The sequence below is a fragment of the Rhinopithecus roxellana genome, chromosome 3, assembly GCF_007565055.1.
Source record: "Rhinopithecus roxellana isolate Shanxi Qingling chromosome 3, ASM756505v1, whole genome shotgun sequence".
Lineage (NCBI taxonomy): Eukaryota > Metazoa > Chordata > Mammalia > Primates > Cercopithecidae > Rhinopithecus > Rhinopithecus roxellana.
In genome coordinates this window covers 167439905-167466129 of record NC_044551.1, presented here as the reverse complement: position 1 = coordinate 167466129, position 26225 = coordinate 167439905, and the positions used below count along the sequence as shown (strand labels likewise).

The 26225-nt window shown below is 44.1% G+C and overlaps 1 protein-coding gene and 1 non-coding gene across 2 annotated transcripts in view; both read right to left on the bottom strand.

Annotated features, from left to right (window-relative positions):
* The window catches only part of ATP6V0E1 (ATPase H+ transporting V0 subunit e1), a 48270-nt gene that overhangs the window by 5164 nt on the left and 16881 nt on the right, over nt 1-26225 (bottom strand). Inside the window, exon 3 of the mRNA XM_010373328.1 lies at nt 7988-8117. Within this exon, the coding sequence (XP_010371630.1) occupies nt 8024-8117 (94 nt within the window). The 3' untranslated portion in view covers nt 7988-8023. The remainder of the gene's footprint in view (nt 1-7987; nt 8118-26225) is intronic.
* On the bottom strand, nt 7429-7628 carry LOC115896674. The gene has a single exon (XR_004056579.1). It is a non-coding gene; the product is annotated as a small nucleolar RNA SNORA74 (small nucleolar RNA).

Here is a 26225-nt window from a genome sequence, read left to right as displayed (position 1 = left end):
ATAGCATTTCTATGCCTTCAGACTGTGGTCAACCATCTCAGATCATCTATCAGGTAACAATGCTGTGCTAAACCAAGTAACTTCCAGGACACTGGGTCTGAAGCCGAAGCCACTCCTCCAAGGAAATTCCATAGTAGCAGCACACCCCACAAGGCTGCAGGAAAGTGAACATCAACAAAAACAGCAACCTTGACGTTAGAGTCCCACATACATCTTATGAAGTCACACTCAGGAATCTAAGGGAAGTAGACAAGACTGGCAAAGCCAGGGATGGAGTGAGCACTGCTCTTAGGAGTACTGGATGCGTTTATTTCCAGCCAATAAACATAACGTGCTGTAACTCGGTCTCTCATCAGGCTGTGGTTCGGTTCTTCAATTCGGGAAAGAAAATCATGACAATTACATCGATCAAAGCAGCAAAAGATCAGCTATGTATTTAACAGTGTGTTCTTTGGATTGATTCCATTCCATCAATATAAAATTATTCTAAAGCTTTCATAACTGGTCCTCATTTTTCTCTGTTGAACACCATGTCTGGCTTACACCTACTTTCCAAATCTGGCCTCTTAAAAGAGATCATGTACAAAATCAAACATTTTTCCTTATCAGGTGAGGTCAGACCTAAATCTACTTTCTAAACTCCTTTATCATCTCACCATTAGGTAAAAGTTCAAAATTCAAAAGGTTAAACAGAGCTCAATCCTTTGACTTTACCATCCAAAAAGTGAAGTCAGCCTGTCTTTTTTTTGTTTGTTTTTGTTTTTTTTGAGATGGAGTCTCGCTGTCACCCAGGCTGGAGTGCAGTGGCCGGATCTCAGCTCACTGCAAGCTCTGCCTCCCGGGTTTACGCCATTCTCCTGCCTCAGCCTCCCGAGTAGCTGGGACTACTACAGGCGCCCGCCACGTCGCCCGGCTAGTTTTTTTTTTTTGTATTTTTTAGTAGAGACGGGGTTTCACCGTGTTAGCCAGGATGGTCTCGATCTCCTGACCTTGTGATCCGCCCATCTCGGCCTCCCAAAGTGCTGGGATTACAGGCTTGAGCCACCGCGCCAGCCTGTCTTAAGAGTGTGTCTGTTCTAATGCTAGGCAGAGATTAGATCTTTTGATGTGTTACCTCCAAAGTCTTAGGTTACGATACCATTGTAATTCTGTTAAACGCAGAATAGGCATGACATGATGTTCATAATTAGGGATCGCCTGGCTTGCCCTCCTACTTCCTGGCATATTGCTTTTAAAGGAACCATGTTTAGTATAAGGGTTTCAAGCAGTCCAAGTACGTACTGTGGACCAGAGTGAAAACATGAGTAATCTGTCAATTAATCAGGTTGACAGAGATATGACAGTGAAAAGAATAAGCATATAAAATGTCTTCAGATCCACCCACTCAGTGTTATTTAGTGTCAAAGGGCCCAATTCTCTCATTATCATGGAAGGAAATGAAACTCAGAGAAGTGAAAAGCAATGCTGGAACTAGATCCAACTGAGGCCTGAAGTTCTCAGCTTTAAACCCTAATCAATAGCCTTACCTAACACTCACTACAGTTGAAATAAAGAGTAGAAAACATAACTTGATGAAAAAGGCAGGTTAAAAAAAATTGGTATTATTGCCAGGCACACTGGTTCATGCCTATAATCCCAGCACTTTGGGAAGCCAAGGTGGGAGGATCGCTTGAGGCCAGGAGTTCGAGACCAGCCTGGGTAACACAGTGAGACCCCGTCTCTTAAATTAAAACACACACACACAGACACATATGTATAAACATATAAATAAAATATATATATTGAAGCGGAAATTAAATTGGCAAAATTCAGGTTGTGGAGAAACAGAAACTCATATACTGTTTGTTTGTTTGTTTGAGATGGAGTCTCGCTGTGTTGCCCAGGCTGGAGCGCGTGGCGCAATCTCAGCTCACTGCAAGCTCCACCTCCCAAATGGTTCACACCATTCTCCTGCCTCAGCCTCCCAAGTAGCAGGGGGACTACAGGCATCTGCCACCATGCCCGGCTAATTTTTTTTGTATTTTTTTAGAGATGGGGTTTCACCGTGTTAGCCAGGATGGTCTTGATCTCCTGACTTCATGATCCTCCTGCCTTGGCCTCCCAAAGTGCTGGGATTACAGGTGCGAGCCACCGCGCCTGGCCACTCATATACTGTTGATGGGAATGCAAAACAGTATAATCTCTATGGAAGACAATGCAGCAGTATCTAGAAAAATTATATATATCTTTAAACCAGAGATTCCATTTTCAAGGAGGCTATGTTAAAGATCAACAGCAAAAACAGAAAATGGCATATGCATAGGATGGCACTGTGGCTTTATCAGTAATAGCAAAAGACTGGAAATAATCCAAAAGGATTATCAATGGTTAAAGAGATGAGAAAGATCTCTATACATCAGTATGCAGCAATCTCTAGTATATATTGTTCAATGAATAAACGAAGGCACAGAATAGTATATGTAGCTGATATCTTTTCTGTAACAGCAGTGTGTATGTGTGTATGTACATATGAATGAATTATGTATTTGCTTAATCTTTGCAAAATACGAAACAGTGAAAGGATAGATTTCTCTGAATATATCTTGTTCATAATTTGACTTTGGAAATGTTTTATATATTCAAAAAACAGCAGCAAATAAGACAGAAAAAAATACAATAATTTGAACACAAACAACTTAGTCTAACTGTATTATCAAACTGGTGACAAAACTGCCAGAGGAAATAATAACAATAATTCCAGGGCGGATGCAGTGGCTCACACCTGTAATCCCAGCACTCTGGGAGGCCGAAGCGGGTGGATCACTTGAGCCCAGGAGTTTGAGACCAGCTTGGGCAACACAGCAAAACACTGTCTCCATACAAAATTTAAAAATTAGCAAGGCATGGTGGCACACACCTATAGTCCTAGCTACTCAGGAGGCTGAGGTGGGAGGACTGCTTGAGCCGGGAGGCAGAGGTTGCAGTGAGCTAAGATCACAACACTGCCCTCCAGCCTGACCAACAGTGAGACCCTGTCTCAAAAAAAAAAAATATTATTATTATTATTATTATTTGAGATGAGGTCTTGCTATATTGCCGAGGCATGTCTCAAACTCCAGAGTTCAAGAGATCCTTCTGCCTCACCCCACCAAGCAGCTGGGATTACAGGCACATACCACTGTACCAGCTGTTATTTTACGTGACCTCAGAAAACAGCACTTGATGAACTCATATCTATTAGTTATACTGGTGTTATCTTGAAAGTATTTTGCCAGGCACAGAGGCTCACACCTGTAATCCCAGCACTTTGGGAGGCCGAGGTAGGTGGATCATGAGGTCAAGAGTTCGAGATCAGCCTGACCAACATGGTGAAACCCTGTCTCTACTAAAAATACAAACACTAGCCAGGCGTGGTGATAAGCACCTGTAACACCAGCTACTCGGGAGGCTGCGGCAGAAGAATTGCTTGAACCTAGGAGGCAGAGGTTGCAGTGAGCCGAGATCACGCCACTGCACTCCAGCCTGGCAATCAGAGTGAAACTCTGTCTCTAAAAAAAGAAAAGAAAAAAAATGACCAAAGAAATAAAAACTCTGTAATGTTACATCTGAAGATAAAATACTAATGCAAACTTATGATTATTTTTCTTCTGAAAAATACATACTTCCTGCTTCTTCCCACTGAAAAGGCTTAGAAGCAATTATACCCCAGCAGCAATGAACACACATAGCACTCAGATCGTGATTTTTAAATGCCATTTCCACTGAACAGAACCAGGGTCAAATGGGCCTGAGAACTGACTACTGTATCAGACATCCTTTTTTTTTTTTTTTTTTTGAGACGGAGTCTTGCTCTGCCGCCCAGGCTGGAGTGTAGTGGCCGGCTCTCAGCTCACTGCAAGCTCCGCCTCCCGGGTTCACGCCATTCTCCTGTCTCAGCCTCCCGAGTAGCTGGGACTACAGGCGCCCGCCTCGTCGCCCGGCTAGTTTTTTGTATTTTTTAGTAGAGACGGGGTTTCACCGTATTAGCCAGGATGGTCTCGATCTCCTGACCTCATGATCCGCCCGTCTCGGCCTCCCAAAGTGCTGGGATTACAGGCTTGAGCCACCGCGCCCGGCCCAGACATCCTTTTAGTGGGGAATTCAGAAAGCAATTCAAGGAACAGCTAAATCTAAGTCTGGGACGGAAAATACACAAGAGCTGCCTGGATACGGCCAGAAAGTAAGGAAACTACCGAAAACTAACATCAAAAGTACATAGAAGCCATCCTAAACAGGCTCTCACAGACAAAAAACAAAACAAAACAAAAATAAACCAACAAAAAACAAAAACAAAAAAACACAACCATATAAAGGGTAAAAAATATAAAAAATGTAATTATTTAAAATTAAAAAAAAATCTCATTGAATACCCTAGAACTTGGCCACCAACATCTTACTATGAAAATTAAAAGAATTAAACCTATATTCTGCTTTTCCCATATTTTTTTAAGATCCGTATTTCTTTCTTTTTTTTTTTACGGAGGCACAATCTCGGCTCACTGCAAGCTCCACCTCCTGGGTTCATGCCATTCTCCTACCTCAGTCTCCTGAGTAGCTGGGACTACAGGCGCTTGCCACCATGGCTGGCTAATTTTTTTGTATTGTTAGTAGAGACGGGTTTCACCGTGTTAGCCAGGATGGCCTTGATCTCCTGACCTCATGATCTGCCCGCCTTGGCCTCCCAAAGTGCTGGGATTAGAGGCGTGAGCCACCACGCCCGGTCCCATGATCCGTATTTCAAGTCTACTAAATCATCCTGTTGATGAGGAAAAGGTTTTTTTTGTTTGTTTTTGAGACAGAGTCTTGATCTGTCACCCAGGCTGGAGTGCAGTGGTGCGATCTTGGCTGGCTACAACCTCCACCTCCCAGGCTCAAGTGTTCCTCCTACCTCAACCTCCTGAATAGCTGAAACTACAGGTGGGCGCCACCTTGCCTGGCTAATTTTTGTATTTTTTGTAGAGACAAGGTTCACAATATTGCCCAGGCTGGTCTTGAACTCCTGGGCTCAAGTGATCTGCCTGCCTCAGCATCCCAAAGTACTGGGATTACAGGCTTGAGCCACTGTGCCCGGCAGGAAAGTTATTTTTATTGAAGCATTTCAGCTCATCAAATGCGGAGGTAATAAGACAACTGAAAAACTGGACGAGCATGGTGGTTCACACCTGTAATCCCAGCATTTTGGGAGGCCTAGGCAGGTGGATCACCCTGAAGTCAGGAGTTTGAGACCAGCCTGGCCAATATGGTGAAAACCCATCTCTACTAAAAGTAACCAAAAATTGGCCAGGTGTGGTAGCATACACCTGTAGTCCCAGCTACTTGGGAGGCTGAGGCGGGAGAATCACTTGAATTCAGGAGGCAGGGGGTGCAGTGAGTTGAGATCGTGCCACTGCACTCTAGACTGGGTGATAGAGCGAGACTCTGTCTCAAAATAAATAAATAAATAAAAATAGAACTGGAAAAATCATCATTTGTGGCCGGGCATGGTGGCTGATGGCCATAAACCCAACACTCTGGAAGGCCAAAGTGGGAGGATCACTTGAGCCTAGGAGTTTGAGCCCAACTTAGGCAAGATGGTGAGACCTCGTTTCTACAAAAATTAAAAGTCACATGTGGTGCTGCGTGCCTGCAGCTGTTAGCGAGGCTGAGGCAGGTCGATCTCTGGATCCAGGAATTCAAGGCAGCAGTGAACTATGATCACACCACTACTCTCCAGCCTGGGCCACAGAAAGAGACCCTCTCTATAAAAAATAAATAACATTTTAAAAATCAGCCAAAACATGGACCACACAGTGAGACCTTGTCTCTCTTAAAAATTAAAAAATTAGCCAGGCATGGCGGTGTGTGTCTGTAGTCCAGCTACTCAGGAGGTTGAGGCAGGAGGATCACTGGAGCCAGGAGTGCGAGGCTGCAGTAAGCCATAACGGTGCCACTGCACTCCAGCTGGGTGACAGAGACTCTGTTTCAAAAACAAAAATGTTAGGGTATGGTGGCTCAAGACTGTAATTCCAGTTACTCGGGAGGCTGAGGCAGGAGGATCGCTTAATCCTGGGAAGTCAATGCTGCAGTTAGCCGTGACTGTGCAACTGTACTCCAGCCTAGGTGACAAGAGTGAGATTCTGTCTCAATGAAAAAAAAAAAAAAAAAAAAAAAACCCAGCAGCAGCAGCAAATCACCATTTGCCATTTCAACTAAAATGATTAATTCAGGCTATGATCATCAATGGATACAATCACTTGATAAGAAGAACTTTACAAATGAAGGAACCAGGCTGTCATTACCTGAACTCAGCGATCACATCAGCATTACTAAAAATAGGAGAGCCAGACATCCTGTTTCTCCAGATGGGAGGCAATACACAGTTTACAGTAACACCTAAAGAGCCAAAAGCGTTGAACCTAAATCTAGTCAAGGCATTTAAAGCTAACTTCCATTTAACAAAATAATAAAAACAAAGAACAGATTAAATAAGCGGTTTCCTGACTCTCAGCCAGTGAATAAATCTTTCCACTATACTACTACTAACCTCTCTGATCCTCAGGACGAATAGAAGCTGCAACCTTAAGACCGATTTTCAGATGGTACTGATATGGTTTGGATTGCTTGTCCCCTCCAAATCTTATGTTGAAATGTGATCCCCAATGATGGAGGTGGGGCCTGGTGGGAGGTGTTTGGGTCATGGGAGTGGATTCCTCATGGATGGCTTGGTACCCTCCTGATACGGTTTGGCTGTGTCCTCACCCAAATTTCATCTTGAATTGTAGCTCCCATAATTCCCATGTATTGTGGGAGGGGCCCGGTGGGAGATAACTGAATCATGGGGGCGGTTCTCCCATACTGTTCTCGTGGTAGTGAATAAGTCTCAAGAGATCTGATGGTTTTATAAGGGGAGACCCCTTTTGTTTGGTTCTGAGTCTCTCTTGCTGCCACCATGTAAGAACTGCCTTTCGTCCTCCACCATTATGGTGAGGCCTCCCCAGCCATGAGGAACTGTGAGTCCATTAAACCTCTCTCTCTTTATAAATTACCCAGTCTCAGGTATGTCTTTATCAGCAGCGTGGAAATGGACTAATACACCTCCCCACAGTAATGAGTGAAGTAGTTGTTAGTGTACACAAGAGCTGCTTGTTTAAAAGGAGCCTGGCACCTACCTCCTTCTCTCTCTCTTGCTCCCTCTCTCGCCATATGACACGCCCGCTCCCCTTTTGCTTTCTGCCATGAGTAAAAACCTCCTGAGGCCTCACCAGAAGCCAAACAGATGCGGGTGTCATGTTTATACAGCCTGCAGAAATGTGAGCCAAATATAAATTACCCAGTCTCATGTATTCCTTTATAGCAACACAAAAAAAAAAAAACGAACGCAGGTACCTTTCTCCATCCAAAGCATTCAAAAACCTTCTTAATTTTGTTTTCTCTGTCTGCTCCCAGACTAGAACTAAGCAGCCAAAGTGAATGCTTAGCACACTCTCGGGGAAGCACAGTCTGTCTTGTACCAGTGCCAGACGCCACCAGAACAGTGGCGCAGGCAACTGGATGAAGACAAGACATTCCTCTCCCAGCAGTGTAACACCATCACAGGAACGGTTCTGTCCGGACGGCTGACTACTGCTGGAAAGAAACCTGCTCAATTTTAAATCTGCCAGCCACTTTTTAAAGTTGCTGGATCTACAATGCCAAGTATAAACAGTTACTTTTTTGATCTGTGTCTGAAAGAGTGCATGCAAGCTTAATTTTGTAAATCAAACTGCATTTACTTAAAAAGGCAGGGTAATAGCAGAATCTAAAAAGAATCTTATTGAGACTTAGGTAAGGAAGGCTTAAGTTCCAAGTTTATTTCTGCTCTTCAGATCGTGTTTGCATTTAGCAGCTTGCCCTTGCCATGTGTTAAAATGGCCATAAAATGCTGAGAAAAAGTCAAGGCAAACTCTGACTGCCTGAACATACTGATAAGAAAGGTCACGAGCATAGTCACCTCAAAGACTGAGCACTGTAGAGTATGTCTTCTTTCTCAAGGCCAATGATACTTCAGATACCAGATGGTTTCATTTTTCAATTGTGGTCCAAAGAGAGGGTTGAGTTGGGCCAGAATTGCAATCAGCCAACTAAAAGAAGGATGGGAGAGAAACAACAACAAAGTGGTGAAATCATGTTGGAACATGACCAGTTTCAATTAGCATGAAAAAAGTACACTAGCAAAACTTAAATCTACTGCATTCACACCAAACCTTCTATATACACTGTGCTAACTAACAGCAGCTTGTCTGATAACAAAATGTTTCCCAGGACGTAGCCTGCCTTCATCTTGAGACATATCACAAAGCAGTGAGGCTTCATCACAGTAAGTCTCTGACTTTTCTCTTATTACTCAATTACCTTTCTAAGTATCCAAGATTTCCTGAATTCATGATATCTTTGCTTCAAAGTGTTTTCACCTAATCTCAATTTATCATCATCACAATTTCCAACCTCAGGGAAAATATGTCTTATTTTATCCATTCTCCAAATGTTAAGACCCATAACCTATATGACACACCCATTTTTACTGGTACAGGCAAGGTTTGACTGCAGCTTATCATCTTCCAATTAGACTGTAACACGTAAGGTCCCTTTCTCTAATCCCCACCACCACGAAAATATGTAACACATCCTACTGTGAAACTTAACAGAATGGGCATTTACCTTCTCCCCAGTTTACTTCAGAATCTAAATAACGAGGCATTCCTCTGTATTACAGACTAACTATAAAGGAAGTACAATGGTGCCACATCTTATTTCAGGGTGAAAAGTGAAAAACAGGTTGGGTGCGGTGGCTCATGCCTATAATCCCCGCACTTTGGGAGGATGAGGATCACTCGAAGCCAGGAGTTGATGACCAGTCTGGGCAACACAGTGAGAACCCATCTCTACAAAAAAATTTTTAAAATTCACCAGGTTTGCTGACTCGCACCTGTAGTCACAGCTACCTGGGAGGCTAAGGTGGGAGGATCCCTTGAGTCTGGGAGTTCAAGGCTACAGTGCTATAGTTACATCACTGCACTCCAGCCTGGGCAACAGAGCGAGACCCTGTCTCTAAAAAAAGAAAAGAAAAATAGCACAGATTTATCTGTAAAATGTTCTTATATTGCTCACAAAGTTCTGTATAAAGGGTCTTATATATGATATGGTAATTCATACGCCAAATAAAGTTTAAGAATCACTTAGCGGCTGGGCGCGGTGGCTCAAGCCTGTAATCCCAGCACTTTGGGAGGCCGAGACGGGTGGATCACGAGGTCAGGAGATCGAGACCATCCTGGCTAACACAGTGAAACCCCTGTCTCTACTAAAAAATGCAAAAAAACTAGCTGGGCGAGGTGGCGGGCGCCTGTAGTCCCAGCTACTCGGGAGGCTGAGGCAGGAGAATGGCGTAAACCCAGGAGGCGGAGCTCGCAGTGAGCCGAGATCCGGCCACTGCACTCCAGCCTGGGCGACACAGCGAGACTCCGTCTCAAAAAAAAAAAAAAAAAAGAGAATCACTTAGCTCAGACAAAAGCAAAGAACAACAACAACAAAAAAATATGCAAATGTCTGGGTATTCAAACCATTCTTCACTTACTAAAGAAATATTTAATGAGCACCTACTAGGTTCTAGGCCTCAGAAATACAATGGAGAAAAATGAAATGTCACTGTCCTCATAGAGCTTACATAATAGAATGTCAGGTGATAACTGTTATGAAGGAACTCAAGCAGGGAGAAGGAATAGAGAATGGCTTCTGGGGGCATTACTTCGACAAGGTGGTCAGGGAAGGAGTAAGACAGGCAGGGGGATGAAGCAGAATACACACTGCCTTTAGTTCTTACTCAAAATCCAATTGACCACTGAACAACATGGGTTTGAACCATGCAGGTCAACTTGGATGCCTGGGTCTGCTCATATGCCTGCCTCTCCTGCCTCCACCTCCCTTTCCACCTCTTTCACCTCTTCTTCTGCCTCTACCACACCTGAGACAGCAGGACCAACCCCTCTTCTTCCTCCTCCTCAGCCTACTCAGTATGAAGACAACAAGGATGAAGACCTTTATGCCGAGACAACAAGGATGAAGACCTTTATGCCGATCCGCTTGCACTTAATAAATAGTAAACATATTTTCTCTTCCTTATGCTTTTCTCAACATTTTCTTTTCTCTACCTTCCTTTATTATAGGAACACAGGATGTAAAACATATACAAACTATGTGTTAATTGACTGTTTATGTTATTGGTAAAGCTTCTGATCAACAGTAGGCTATTAGTAGTGAAATTTGGGGGGACTCAAAAGTTATAAATGGATTTTCAACTGTGCAGGGGACTGGAACCTCTAACTTCCACATTACTCAAAGGTCAACTGTGCATGAATTTGAACTTCTTTTGCTGGTGGACAATGGTGTGGGGAGGAGGGCAGGGTTAAGGTAAACAAGCCCAACGAACCTCCAGCTACCGATCTGGGAGAGTGAAATTTGGTAACATACTGCTATCCTGTCTGCATGGTGCACTGGGATCAACGGAATCACTTTCTTTTCTTTTTTGTTTTGTTTTGTTTTTTTGAGATGGAGTCTCGCTGTTGTCCCGGCTGCAGTGCAGTGGCACGATCTCAGCTCACCACAACCTCCGCTTCCTGGGTTCAAGCAATTTTCCGGCTTCAGCCTCCCGAGTAGCTGGGATTACAGGAGTGTGCCACCATGCCCTGCTAATTTTTGTATTTTTAGTAGAGACGAGGTTTCACTATGTTGGCCAGGCTGGTCTCAAACTCCTGACCTCGTGATCCGCCCGCCTCAGCCTCCCAAAGTGTTGGGATTACAGGCGTGAGCCACCATGCCCGGCCGGGAATCGCTTTCTAAGGATAAGTAGATGTATCACTACAGCAGTCTCCTTTTAAACTTTCAGGACTTTCAATTTCCCTATAAGCGGGGAACTAGCCAAGCCCCAACTAGGCCATTATCTGGGTGGATCTCTTTTCTTCCATTTACTGTCATTTTTAGAGCTTTTTTAGAGCTGATTCTGATCACCAATGGAGAGACTGCTGGAGAATTAGCCAGCACCACATCAGAAGCTTGTGCCCACAGAAACAAAAGGTGATTTTGTGACAGGAAACATGACACCTGAGGAAACCAGGCCAAAACAGATAGTTCAAGCTGACTCATTTAATAAACAAAAAGTTCATTCAGATGATATTTTCTGATCCATCCTTAGAACAAGGGTATTAAACACAAACACAATACTAAGACTTGTAGTTGAGGTTCAACATCCACCTGACATTATAAAAAAAGGAGGAGAACAGCACAGGCAGACACACTGAAGAGCTCTGTGACTGCAGTCAACGCTAATGGTGCAGAGCTAAGAGTCATGGAAAATTCCAAACTAACCGAGGACTTCCCCAATCCCGGCAGGCAATACCAGCTGCCTGAAAAAAAAACACTTTCATAAGAGACTGAGACAACTGGCCAATGCCTAGAAATACTAAATAAAAAATCCATTAGAATTTAAACTAGCCCCATCTCCTTTTGTAACCAAGAATATATAGCACAGAATGAAAACACCACTTCCTAGCACTTTGTAGGATGTTGTAGCGGAGTGGTTCTCTTCCCCAGCTGCAAATTATAATCACTCAGGGAACTTTTAAAATATACTGATGCTATTTCTGAGAGTGGAAAAAACATTGACTCCTTTTCCTCTGCTTTCACACCGCAATAATCAACATAGAAGACTTCTATAGCCAAACGTGTGGGGACTTCTCCCCACCAACAAGCACACAATCAATTCTGCAGCAGACACCAGCTGGGTGTCCTCCAATTCAATCCTGACACTATCTGCCTGGAGGTAGCATCAGATCTCACAGGGTGAGGGCTTGGTTCCACAAGACTGCCCCTCACTTCTGATTCCAATCGCAAGTCTACCTGTGCTTCTGACCAACTGGCTATAAATCGGGGAGGCCCCAACCCTTCTTAGCTTCAATTAATCTGCTAGAGCAGCTCGCAGAGCTCAGGGAAACACGTTTTTCTGGTTTACTATGAAAGATATTACAATGTGGGCACGGTGGCTCACACCTGTAATCTCAACACTTTGAGAGGCCAAGGCAGGTAGATCACTTGAGCCCAGGAGTTCGAGACCAGCCTGGCCAAGATGGTGAAACCCGTCTCTACTAAAAATACGAAAGTCAGCTGGGCATGGTGGCACACATCTGTAGTCCCAGCTACTTGGGAGGGTGAGGCAGGAGAATCGCTTGAACCTGGGAGGTAGAGGCTGCAGTGGAGATCGCACCACTGCACTTTAGCCTGGGTGACAGAGTGAGACTGTCTCAAACAAACAAACAAAAGATATTACACAAGATACAGACAAAGTGATGTAGAGGGTGAGCTATGGAAAGGGGCACAAAGTTCCCACGCTCTTCCTGAGAACACCACCCTCCAGGAATAGCTTCCAGATTTTCCAAACCTCTCAGAACCCAATCCTTTTGGATTTTTATGGAAGCTTCATCGTGTAGGCATGATTGATTACATCACTGGCCATTGGTGATCAATTTAAGGTTCAGCCCCTCCCCCATCCCCTGAGGTTTGGCTGTGGGGCTGGAAGTCCCAACCCTCTAATCCCTCCCTGGTAGTCTGGTAATTAGATCCCATCCTGGAGCTACCAAGGGTTGTCAATCATCAGTCAACTCATTAGTATACAAAGAAACAAGTCACTTTGGATATGCTAAGGATTTTAGGAGTTATATACCAGGAAATGGAGACAAAGACTAAATTTATATTTCACAATATCACAACTTCACATATAACCTTTCATTTCATTCTTGTACTAGGAAACAGGCAGAAAGTCTAAGTGATTGGCTTATGGTCACAATGCTAATTAGGTAGTAGTAGATCATAGACCAGGAATCAAATCAGATTAATGTTTCCACTTCAAAAAGTGACATTCTGGAATATGTTAACTGAGAACATTTCAGAAGGCATTAATGTAGCTAAATCTAAATAGAGAATTCAGAAAATGAGAATCCATCCACTGAGCACTGATTAAGTGCAACACAAGCCTTCGGTACCTTTGCTAAAGAATATCCAGAAGCAAGAATGAAGACCACTTTCTTGGTCAGGTCAGTATTTAGAAACTTTTTCTTCTCATTTACCATTTCTCTGTGTTGGTATCATTTCAAGTCCTCTCTTCCAGTTGGTATGAAATACACAAAGTACTGTTGCTGAGTATAGTCACCCTATTTTGCAATCAAACACAGAAGGAACTTATTTCCGCTGTTTAGTGTTTGTACCCATTGTACTACTCTTTATCCCTACAACTTTCCTTCCTTCCCAGTCTCTCATATTTATCATTCTATTCTCCATGTCTATGACATCAAATTTTTTAGCTCCCACATATAAGTGAGAACATGCGATATTTGTCTTTCCACACTTGGCTTATTTCTTTTTTTTTTTCTTTTTGAGACGGAGTCTCGCTCTGTTGCCCAGGCTGGAGTGCAGTGGCCGGATCTCAGCTCACTGCAAGCTCCGCCTCCGGGGTTTACGCCATTCTCCTGCCTCAGCCTCCCAAGTAGCTGGGACTACAAGCGCCCGCCACCTCGCCTGGCTAGTTTTTTGTATTTTTTAGTAGAGACGGGGTTTCACCGTGTTAGCCAGGATGGAGCTTATTTCACTTAAGATAATGGCCTCTAGTTCCTCCCATGATCCTGCAAATGACATGATTTCATTCTTTTTTATGGTCGAATACTATTCCATAGTGTACATATAACACATTTTCTGCATCCATTCATGTGTTGATGGACACTTAAGATTGATTCTCTATCTTTGCTACTGTGAATGGCACTATGATCAACATGCGAGTGCAGGTATACCTTTGATATACTGATTTCTCTACCCCAGTAGCAGGAATGCTGGATCATATAGTAGTTCTATTTTTAGTTGTTTGAAAAATCTCCATACCGTTTTCTATATTGGCTGCACTAATTTACATTCCCACCAACAGTGTATAAAAGTTCCCTTTTCTCTGCATCCTTGCTAGCATCTGTTATTTTTTGGCTTTTTTTTTTTTTTTTAAGATGGAGTCTCCCTTTACGGCCCAGGCTGGAGTGCAGTGGCACGATCTTGGCTCACTGCAACCTCCACCTCCTGGGTTCAAGTGATTCTCCTGCCTCAGCCTCAGGAGTAGCTGGGATTACAGGCGCCCACCACCACACCCAGGTAATTTTTAAATTTTTAGTAGAGATGGGATTTCACCATGTTGACCATGGTTTGGCCAGACTGGTCTCAAACTCCTAACCTCAGATGATCCTCCTGCCCAGGCTTCCCAAAGTGCTGGGAATATAGGCATGAGCCACCATGCACGGCCATATTTTGGCTTTTTAGTAATAGCCATTCTAACTGGAGTGAGATATCTCAATGTGGTTTTGATTTGCATTTCCCTGGTGATTAGTAATATTGAGCACTGCTGGCCATTTATAATGTCTTCTTTTGAGAAATATCTAGTCATGTCCATTTCTCAATGGGATTATTTGTTTTTTTTACTGTTGTTTGTGGTCCTTATATATTCTGGATCTTAGTCTCCTGTCAGATGAGTAGTTTGCAAATATTTTCTCCCATTCAGTAAGTTGTCTCTTTATTCTATTGATTGTTTCTTTTGCTGTGCAGAGCTTTTTAGTTTAATATAGTCCCATTTACCTATTTTAGTTTTTGTTGCCTCTGCCTTTTTTTTTTGGACAAGTGTCTTGCTCTGTTGCCCAGGCTGGACTGGAGTGGCACAATCACAGCTCATTGCAGCCTCGATCTCCCAGGCTCCTAGGCTTAAGGGATCCTCCTACCTCAGCCTCCTGAGTAGCTTGGACCACAGGCACATGCCACCATCCTTGGCTAATTTTTAAAATTTTTTGTAGAGACAGGGTCTCATTATGCTGCCTAAGCTGGTCTCGAATTCCTGGGCTCAACTGATCTTCCCACCTCAACCTCCCACAGTGCTGGGATTACAGGTGTGAGCCACTGCACCCAGCCTGTTGCCTGTGCTTCTGAGGTCTTAGTCATAAAACTTTTGCCTAGACCAATGCTCTGAAGAGTTGTTCCTATGTTTGCTTCTAGTTGTTTTATAATTTCAGGTCTTATGTTTAAATCTTTTCTTTTGTTTTTTTTTTTGAGATGGAGTTTCACTCTTGTTACCCAGGCTGGAGTGGAATGGCGCATGATCTCAGCTCACTGCAACCGTCATCTCCCAGGTTCAAGTGATTCTTCTGCCTTAGCCTCCCGAGTAGCTGGGATTACAGGCATGTGCCACCACGCCCAGCTAATTTTTTGTATTTTCAGTAGAGACGGGGGTTTCTCCATATTGGTCAGACTGGTCTCGAACTCCCGACCTCAGGTGATCTGCCAGCCTCGGCCTCCCAAAGCGCTGGGATTAAAGGTGTGAACCACCATGCCTGGCCTTGTTTAAATCTTTAATCCATCCTGAGTTGACTTTTGTATATGGTGACAGGAAAGGTCCAATTTCACTCTTCTGTATATGGTTATCAAAGTACACACACATACACATATGCATGTGCGCACACACGCGCGCACACACACACACACACACACACACATCTCACTTAAGGCTGAGGCAGGAGAATCACTTGAACCTAGGAGGCAGAGATTGCAGTAAACCAAGATCATGCCACTGCACTCCAGCCTGGGTGACAGAGCAAGATTCGGAAAAAAAAAAAAAAAAAAAAATTACCTGGGAAACAGTCTAGTCCGGTTCATTTGAAATTTCAGAGAGGAATTTACCCCCCTAACCCGCTGAACTTTGTGCCTGCCCCTCTGACTACCTCCTGACTTAAAATTTCCCTTTAAAGCTGATAAACATGCAGAGAACTGGAAGGGAAAAAAAAAATCCACTCTGAACTGATGGAAGTGGGTGGAGGAAGAGATCATATTCCAATGAATCTATTACTTCATGTGTACAAGAAAAGGAACTAAATGTACCTTTCATGTTTGCCCAAACTGTACTGCATGTCTTCATAACCTGAGGGCCAGCCTAATAACCAATTTGAGATTATTCAAACAATTGAGGCAGCTAGGGTGCAACAATGTCTTCAGAGAACTGCAGAGCTGGAATGGATCTGAGATCAAGTCTAAGTTCTACATTTTAAACATGAGGAAATGAAGTCCTAGTGAGCTTACTAATACCCCATAGCAAATTAGTGAAGGGGGAAGCTGGAAGCTGGAAGGGGGGAATCCAGGACTCCTGAGTCTCATTATACCAGGCTGTTTCTATAGGCTATTAAGGGTGAAACAGGCCAGGTGTGCTGGCTCATGTCTGTAATTCCAACACTTTGGGAGGCTGAGGCAGGTGGATTGCTTGAACCTATGAGTTCAAGACCAGCCTGACCAACATGGTGAGACCCCCCCGTCTCTACAAAAAAAAATTTTTTTTCCCAATTAACAAGGCTTGATGGCACATGCCTATAGTCCCAGCTACGCAGGAAGCTGAGGTGGGAGAATCACCTGAGCCCTGGAGGTCAAGGCTGCAGTGAGCTATGATCATGCCACTGCACTCTAGCCTGGGCAACAGAGCAAGACCCTGTCTTAAAAAAAAAAAAAAGATAAATCAGGCAGCCTAGGGATTCTTTCATTTATTCCACAATCATTTAGCAGTGCCATGTTCCCTGTCAGCCTCTGAGGATACAAAAAGGAGCTGGCTGAGGGGCCAACCCAAAGGGACTCACGAGCTGTGAGAAATAAACCAAGGAGAGTAGTAGAGTATGTTTTCATAGAGATATGCATGGATGCCTTCATATTACAAACCCTCTCTGGCTATTTCTTAGGAGCTCTGCTCTTGGTTACTAGAACTCTCCCAGCATAAACCATGCCCTCGCCACTACACTCAGCTCTCTCAAGCCCTGCTTTGTTCTTCTGTTCCACATTCAGATATAAGAACAGGGAACAAAGGCACGGGTTACTTCCCGGTGACACACAGATTGAGCAGTCTCAGCTTCCCTGCTGGAATGGGGAAGCCTGGCCAGGACCTCTCTTCTGATCCACTGTCCCTCCAGCCAGGGCCATGACAGCAGTGACCTCTGTCGGTGAGCTCCTTAAGAGACAGCAGAAATGCAAGAAAGTGATTTGCCCTAGCACCACTAAAATGACCTCTCATCCCAACTGAATGATACAAATACTTTCCAGAGGAGCAACATTATTAGATGCTCCTAGAAAACATGGGATTCAGTATTAGACAGAGTTGGATTTTAATTCTAGCAACACTAAATATTGGTGAACTGAATCCAGGCAAATGTCCTTACAACCCCAAGCCCAGTGTCTCCTGTTGTAAAATGGTGATAACAATCCTTGCCTCAAGGTATTAAGTAAAGTGCCCTATGCAGTGGCTGACAAATAGATGTTCAATAAACACTGGTTATTCCTTCTCTTTCTCTGTAAGACAGCTAAAAATGTATTCAAGCTACAGAATGAACTACAACCTATTTACTTCACAAAGGAGTTTCTCTTGTAGCACTGAGTCATTCTCATCTCCACCTCCTCTCCCGCGACCACCCACTCTGTGGCAGACAGATTTCAATTCTCCCGAGGTTCCCACCCCTCAGTATACACCCTGCATAAAACTCAGAGAATCTGACAGGACAGTCACTCCATGGTTAGATTGTATTATCTGATACAACTGGCTTTAACAAACCGGCTATCCAGGCTGGGCGCAGTGGTTCACGCCTGTAATCCCAGCACTTTGGGAGGGCAAGGTAGGTGGATCACCAGGTCAGGAGTTTGAGACCAGCCTGACAAACATGGTGAAATTCCGTCTCTACTAAAAATAGAAAAATTAGCCAGGCATGGTGGCACGTGCCTGTAATCCCAGCTACTCAGGAGGCTGACGCCTGTAATCCCAGCTACTCAAGAGGCTGAGGCAGGAGAATTACTTGAACCCGGGAGGCGGAGGTTGCAGGGAACCCAGGAGGCGGAGGTTGCAGGGAACCCGGGAGGCGGAGGTTGCAGGAGCCCAGTTGCGCACTGCACTCCACCCTGGGCGACAAAGCAAGACTCTTGTCTCAAAATAAAAAAAATTTTTAAAAATAAAAAAAAAAAAAGAAAAGGAAAGTGGCTATCCTGAGTGAACGTGACCTATTCAGATGAATTTTTGTTTTTTTCTTTGAGATGAGAATCTTTTTATGTTGCCCAGGGTAGTCTTGAACTCCTGGCCTTTAGCAATCCTCCCATCTCAGTCTTCTGAGTAGCTGAGATTGCAGGCATGAGGTGCCACCACTGGACATGGCTTCAGACAAGTTCCTTTTTTTTTTTTCTTTAATTTGTATTTTTTGAGACAGGATCGCTCTGTTGCCCAGGCTGGAGTGCAGTGGTGCCATCCTGGCTCACCATAACCTCCGCTTTCCTGGTTCAAGTGATTCTCATGCCTCGGCCTCCCCAGTAGCTTGGATTACAGGTGCATGCCACCATGCCTGGCTGATTTTTCTATTTTTATTAGAGATGGGGTTTCACCACGTTGCCCAGGCTGGCCTCGAACTCCTGGCCTCAAGTGATCTGCCTGCCTTGGTCTCCCAAAGTGCTAGGATTACAGGCATGAGCCACCCATCCAGCCCTCAGTTGAGTTCTTTTTTCTTTAGACGGAGTCTTGCTCTGTCGCCTAGGCTAGAGTGCAGTGGCGCCATCTCTGCTCACTGCAAGCTCCGCCTCCCGGGTTCACACCATTCTCCTGCCTCAGCCTCCTGAGTACCTGGGACTACAGGACCTGGGACCACCATGCCCGGCCCACGCCTGTAATCCCAACACCTTGGGAGGCTGAGGCGCGCAGATCATTAGGTCAAGAGATCAAGACCATGCTGGCAAACATGGTGAAACCCTGTCTCTACTAAAACAACAAAAATTAGCTGGACATGGTGGTGCACGACTGTAGTCCCAGTTACTCGAGAGGCTGAGGCAGGAGACTGGCTTGAACCCGGGAGGCAGAGCGTTGCAGTGAGCCGGGATTGTGTCACTGCACTCCAGCCTGGAGACCTCTGGACTCTATCTCAAAAAAAAAAAAGAGAAGGAACAGGACCGTCCCTGACAAAGACATTTGGAGTGTGTGTTTCAGTCACGAATTTATTGCCTCTCAGCTCTGAACATTAGGCAAATGAAGTGCAATTCAATGTGTGCTCTGTGATAAACAAGTGAATTACTTTATTTCTCCTGTAAAGTGAGCACGCTGTTAAGCTTTCTCAGTAGAGGAAGCTGGAGGGACATTTCAGGCGTAGCCTGGAGGTTGTGGAGTGGGTGTGAGAACATTTGGTGAAGCCTACTAAGGCTTGAGGCCAGAACATGGTACCTCTTTGATCTTGTAGCCTTGGCCTGGCAGTAACTTCACAACCTTCTCCACATGTTAAGCAAAGCCCCTGCACGGCATACATGCCTTGAAGGCCTCTTGCTCATACAGGGACAGGGACTTCCACTACATCCATGCCCACAATGACCTCTCCCCCTGCCTGTACTCTAGAAGAGGCCAACTGCTTGCCCAGAAACTCCAGGCAAACCCTGGTCTGGCCAAACCAGCAAACTCCTTTGCTCTCTGGTGGGTTCAACCATACTTTCTCTAGTGAGGTCTGAATCCCTTCCAAGTCTGTTCTTTGGGTACTCTCCCTCAGTCCTAGGGAACCAAATATAGTTTCTTTATATCTGTTAGTAACTCTTTTGCCATAATTAATAATAATTCTGAAATCTCTCTCAACCTATTTTGGTTTGTGCAGCTACCTAATCCACAAAAGAAAAAAAATAATTCTTTATATTACTCTTCCCCTGCTTAACCGACTATGTGGTTTCTATCTCCTCATTAGACTCCAGACTGCTATAGGATGAGATGATTTGACACAAAGGAGATTCTCTTTTCCTGGCTGTGAAAATGGAAGGGCCATATGGCCAGGAATGAAGGTGGCCTCTAGGAGCTGAGAGTGGTCCCAACTAACAGCCAGCAAGGAAACCTGGATCTTGGTTCTATAAGCACATAGAACTGAATTCTGACAGCCATTAAGAGCTTGGAAGAGAAGACCAAGCTTCAGATTAAAAGTTATAAACATGACCGGCTGCGGTGGTTCATGCCTGTAATCCCAGCACTTTGGGAGGCCGAGATAGGCAGAATGCTTGAGCTCAGGAGTTCAAGACCAGCCTGGGCAACATGGCGAGACCCCCATCTCCATAAAAATAAAAAAAAGTCACAAATGTGTTTTCCATTAACCTAATGCCAGCCTATGGCTATTTCACTACCAAAGGAATATACCCTATTTTTGCCAATTCTAAACTTGAAATATCTTTCCTTTTTTCTCCCCATACTTCTTTTCTTTTTTTTTTTTTTGAGACGGAGTCTCGCTCTATCGCCCGGGCTGGAGTGCAGTGGTGCGATCTCGGCTCACTGCAAGCTCCGCTTCCCGGGTTCCCGCCATTCTCCTGCCTCAGCCTCCCCAGTAGCTGGGACTACAGGTGCCCGCCACCTCGCCCGGCTAGTTTTTTGTATTTTTTAGTAGAGACGGGGTTTCACCGTGTTAGCCAGGATGGTCTCGATCTCCTGACCTCGTGATCCACCCGTCTCGGCCTCCCAAAGTGCTGGGATTACAGGCTTAAGCCACTGCGCCCGGCCTCTCCCCATACTTATTTTCTATACCAGACCTTCCAGCTCAAAGTCTAAAAATTCCTCTTATCTGCCAAATTATAAAGGCAAACATTACAAAGTCAGACTAAGAAAAATAAACTTTTCCATATAGCAAGTAATATGCTGGGCCAGGTGCCTAGATTTCCCTTCCCTTCCCCTACAAACATCTCAAATGTATTCATAAGAAATTCAAGCAATTCTCAGGCCCAAAAAACCCCCAAAACCCAACTGAAGGCAAGTACTCAGAGAGGAAGGTGACTACAGGTTGCTTTCTACACCTTGAGTGTATGTAACAAACAAGATGGACTTGAGCTTTCGTTTACAGATCTCACAGGGCACAGGAAACAGCAGACAAGGCCCAGGGCCCATCCAGAGAAGAGTGTTTTGTTTTGTTTTTGAGACTGAGTTTCGCTCTGTTGCCCAGGATGGCGTGCAGTGGCATGATCTCGGCTCACTGCAAACTCCACCTACCGGTTTCACGCCATTCTCCTGCTTCAGCATCCCGAGTAGCTGGGACTACAGGCACCCACCACCACACCCGGCTAATTTTGTTTTTGTGTTTTTAGTAGAGACAGGGTTTCACCGTGTTAGCCAGGATGGTCTCTATCTCCTGACCTCGTGATCCGCCCGCCCCGGCCTTCCAAAGTGCTGGGATTACAGGTGTGAGCCATCGCGCCCGGCCCAGAGTAGAGTTTACTAAAATCTTCACCCCCTCCAACAACTAGGATCCTAAAGGGTTATATCTTGAATTAAGGATAAATCAATCAGAACTCAAGAGGAAAGAAAGGGAGAAACAAGAAAATCCACAATCATAGCTGGTAATTTTTAGTATCCCTCTTTTCATAATTAAAAGCAGTAGACAGAAAAAAAAAAAAGGACATAGAAAATTTGAACCACCTTGACCTGATACAGAATACTACAACCAACAACTTCAGAATATAGATTCTTTTCAACCTCACACAAATGGTTGTCAAGATCGTCCATATGCATAAAATAAGTCCCAATCTCAAAAGACTGAAATCTTAGAAAGTATGTCTTCTGACCACATGGCATTAAATGAGAAATCAATTAACAATAAGAAGACATCTGGAACAGCACCAGATATTTAGAAATTAAACACCACAATTCTGAATAACCAATTGGTCTAAGAAATTACAAGAGAAATTAGAAAATATTTCAAACGGATTAAAATGAAAATACACCTTATCAAAATTTGTGGGATATCGCTGAGCAATGCTTAGAGGGAATTTTACGGTATTAAATGTTTACACTAGAAAAGACAAAATTAATCCAAAGAAGGAAGGAAATAATAACATGCAGATGTCAACGAAATAGAAGGACAAAAAAAAAGGAAAGTAACCAAGATAAAATTTTGATTATTTGAAAAGATTAATAAAATTGATAAATTACTAACTACTTCGTTAAAAGAGCATCAAAAATTACATTAAAATGGCCGGGCGCGGTGGCTCATGCCTGTAATCCCAGCACTTTGGGAGGCCGAGGCGGGCGGATCACGAGGTCAGGAGATCAAGACCATCCTGGCTAACACGGTAAAACCCCGTCTCTACTAAAAACACAAAAAATTAGCCGGGCGTGGTGGCGGGCATCTGTAGTCCCAGCTACTCCGGATGCTGAGGCAGGAGAATCGAGAGAACCCGGGAGGCGGAGCTCGCAGTGAGCCGGGATCCAGCCGCTGCACTCCAGCCTGGGCGACAGAGCGAGACTCCGTTTCAAAAAAAAAAAATTAGCCGGGCGAGGTGACGGGCGCCTGCAGTCCCAGCTACTGGGGAGGCTGAGGCAGGAGAATGGCATGAACCCAGGAGGTAGAGCTTGCAGTGAGCTGAGATGGCGCCACTGCACTCCATCCTAGGCGACAGAGCAAGATTCCGTCTCGAAGAAAAAAAAAAAAATTACATTAAAATATTTGATACATTAAAATAACAAGAGACATACTAGGTATGGTGGCTCACGCCTGTAATGCTAGCACTTTGGGAGGCCAAGGCAGGCAGATCGCTTGAGCCCAGGAGATCGAGATCATCCTGGGCAACATGGCAAAATCCCATCTCTGTTGAAAATGAAAACCCCAAAAACCCAAGAGACATGTGAGATCTCTGCACCAAAAATTACAAAACATTTTTGAGAGAAACAAAAGAAAACCTAAATAAACGGAGAGATCCCATGAGGCTGGACATGGAGATACCAGTGAGATTAGAAAACTCAACATCATTAAGATGTCAGTTCTCTTCAAATTGATATATTCAACACAATCCCAATTAAAATCCCAACAGGTTTTTGTTTGTTTGTTTTTTTGGTAGAAACTGACTAGTTGATTTTAAAATATATGTGGCTATTTTAGAATAACCAAAACAATCGTGAAGCACAAAGATGGAGGACTCACACTTTCTAATTTTAACATAAATCTGCAATACTCAAGACAGTATATTATCATAAGGCCAGACAGAGATCAATGAACAGAAGAGATAATCCAGAGCCAGACTCATGAGATACAGGCACTAATTTTGGATGAAAATGCCAAAGCAATTTCACAGAGAAAGGATTTTCAAAAGCTGGTGCAGCAACAACTGGATGTCTATATTGGGGGAAAAAAAGCAAAACAAAACAGAAAAATAAAAACAAGGCATGACCTGTACCATTTTAGTGCCTACAGCCTTCAGAAGCATCATGCCTAACTGCCAAAATCCTCTCCCCTGCCAAGCTACTGTGGAAAGACTTCAGGTCCCAGTTCTCGCCTAATAATGGAATATATAAACTAAGTTCAATAGGTCTCATATCTTTCCTTACCTCAATTTTTACCAGCATTTGAAACCTCCTGACCATCTATTATGATCCCATCCCCAGACTGCTCTGTGCTCATCTCACCATTTGATGCAACAACGGTGCATCCCTTCCTTTTCTTCCAAATCTTCCCCTTTCTTCCAAATCCTTCCACTGTGTTCTTTGTAAATCTTGCTCAATGATCTGCAACTTATGTATCTCCTTCTCTTCCAGCACTTTCCCTCTAGCTCAATTGAAACCCAGCTTCCCATCCCTTCTCACCAGGCTCTCTCAAGCAGAGAAGGCTGCTTATTTTTACACACCAGCTATCTCAGGCTTTGGTGACTGGGGTTAGTAACATCTTTTGCTCCCCTTGTGCTGCCTCCTAACAATTTTCACCCATCCTTGTGAAAAGCTGACTCTAAAGAAGTGCAACCGCACATCCTTAGGCAAATGAAGTGCAAGCTTGCTGATTACCACCCTGATCCCTTCATGCTTTCCCAGTCACCACCCTTACTCACCAAAGGAGGCTCAAGGTTGCCCTTTTCTGACTCTTCCTTATCTACACAACATCAAAATGTTGGCATTCCCCAGGTTTGGTCAGATCTTTTCTTTACTTTTCTCTTCCACCCCTTCCCTTAGGTCTGGGTTTCTCAACCTCAGCACTATTGAAATTTTGGGCTGCACAATTCTTCACTGGGGGAAAGTGAGGCTGTCCTGTGCAGTACAGGATGTTCAGCAGCATCCCTGGCCTCTATCCCTGGATGCCAACAGCAACCCCAGCAAATAACCACTGCCTTAGGTAATTCTATGTGTTCTCATGGCCTCAAATATCTCTGCTTATAAGTTCCTGTTTGACAACTTTTGGGCATCTTACAGCCATCTCAGTCCAAATTAGCATGTACCAGTTGAATCTCTCTTCAAATTCATCCTGTCCCAAGTCAGGATCATCTTAGTAAATGGCCCAACCTAGAACTGGGAGCCATCTCTGATTCTTCCTACATCTAACCCATCAGTACGACCAATAAATTTTACCCCCCAAATTTGCTCTCAAATCTGTGTGCCCCCCCTCACCTCAGACCAAACCACGGTGATCTCTCACTGGCATGCATGCAGTCACTTCCTGACAGGTGTTCCTGCTTCCATTCTCCCCGCCAAACAGTCTGTTCTCCACAGAGCAGCCAGAGTGATCATCCCATTCAAATCACTCCTCCATTAAAAATCTTAAAACATCTCCTATTCACTTAACATGAAACCTAAACTCCTTATGTAGCATCAGCAGGCACTGGATCTGGGCACTAGATGTGTAGCAATGAATTAACGACTCAGACAACCTCCCTGTCCTCTTTAATGAAGAGAGGCAGACAGTAAAAAAAAATCAAGAGCCAGAGAGGCCCAATCACTCCCCTCATAACCACTTCATTCACTTCCCAAACAGTTTCCCCCACCCACTTGTTCCCACAAATACCTATTCAGTTATGACCTTGGAAGATTCCCCCTCACTCATCCTTCGGCCCCCTACTGCTGTCAATCACACAAGGACCTGCACAGCCCATAAAATCCCACGTGACCTGGGTCTTACATAAACTCTGAACCTACCACTCCCCACCTCACTATTAAGCCCAACACTACCCTGCCAGAACATTCCAAGCTGCTTTAAAAAAAAAAAGAAAAAAGGGACAGGGCCTTGCTGTGCTGCCCAGGCTGGTCTCAAACTCCTGAGCCCAAGCGATCCTTCTGCTTTAGCCTCCCAAGTAGCTGGGACTACAGGTGTGATACCCCTGTCCCCGGCTATCCCAAGCTCTTTACCCCTCGGTGCCTTTGCATTTGCAGAAAGCCCTGCCTCCAATTCCCCTATGGTTGATTCCTCCTCAGACACAGGGTTTCACCATGTTGCCCAGGCTGGTCTCATACTCCTGGCCTCAAAAAATTCTCCTGCCTCAGCCTTCCGAAGTGCTGAGATTACAGGCTTGAGCCACCAGACTTGGCTTCTGTTTTGGATATAGTCTGGCTAATTAGTGAACAAGAAGTTACAGAAACAGAATATCATAAATGATGGCCAATAATACAAAAAAAAAAAAAAAATCAGACATTATGTACCCCTCTTGGAAGTACTCAACACCACTTATGAAGGAGACTGGTCAAAAAACTGAAGCTAAATCTGATTAGCCTTTAGCTATGGCTACCAATTCACAGAAAATACAGAAGCATGTGTTACCACCATGACAAGGCAATTAACAAAGACCAGACTGCAACATTAAAGGGCAAACAACCCAGTTTTTCTATTAAAATTTCCAAGAAAAAAGAGAAAGATATGGAGAAGAAGCCTATAAAGAGATATTGGAGAGACATCCACCAATCGCTATGTGTGGTCTTTATGTGGACCTTGATTCCAGCAAGCTGTAAAATAATGAGACAATTACAGAAATTTAAATATGATAGGATATTTGATGATATAAAGAAATTAAGTGTTTTGTGCATAATGGTATTGTGGTTGTACTTTTAACATTTAGAGACACATATTGAAATGTTTACAGATGAACTGATATGTCTGGGATTTGTTTCAGAATCATCTGGGGTGGAGAGGAAAAGTGTGGGGATAAAACAAGATTGGCCATAAGCTGATCATTTTTGAAGGTGCGTGGTAAGCAAATGAAGGTTCATTATCCTAATCTTTCCACTTTTGTAGAGAGAAAATAGTATGTTTAAAAAGCTCAACACCTTTGGGAGGCCGAGGCAGGTGGATCACCTGAGGTCAGGAGTTCGAGACTAGTCTGACCAACATGGAGAAACCCTGTCTCTAGTAAAAACA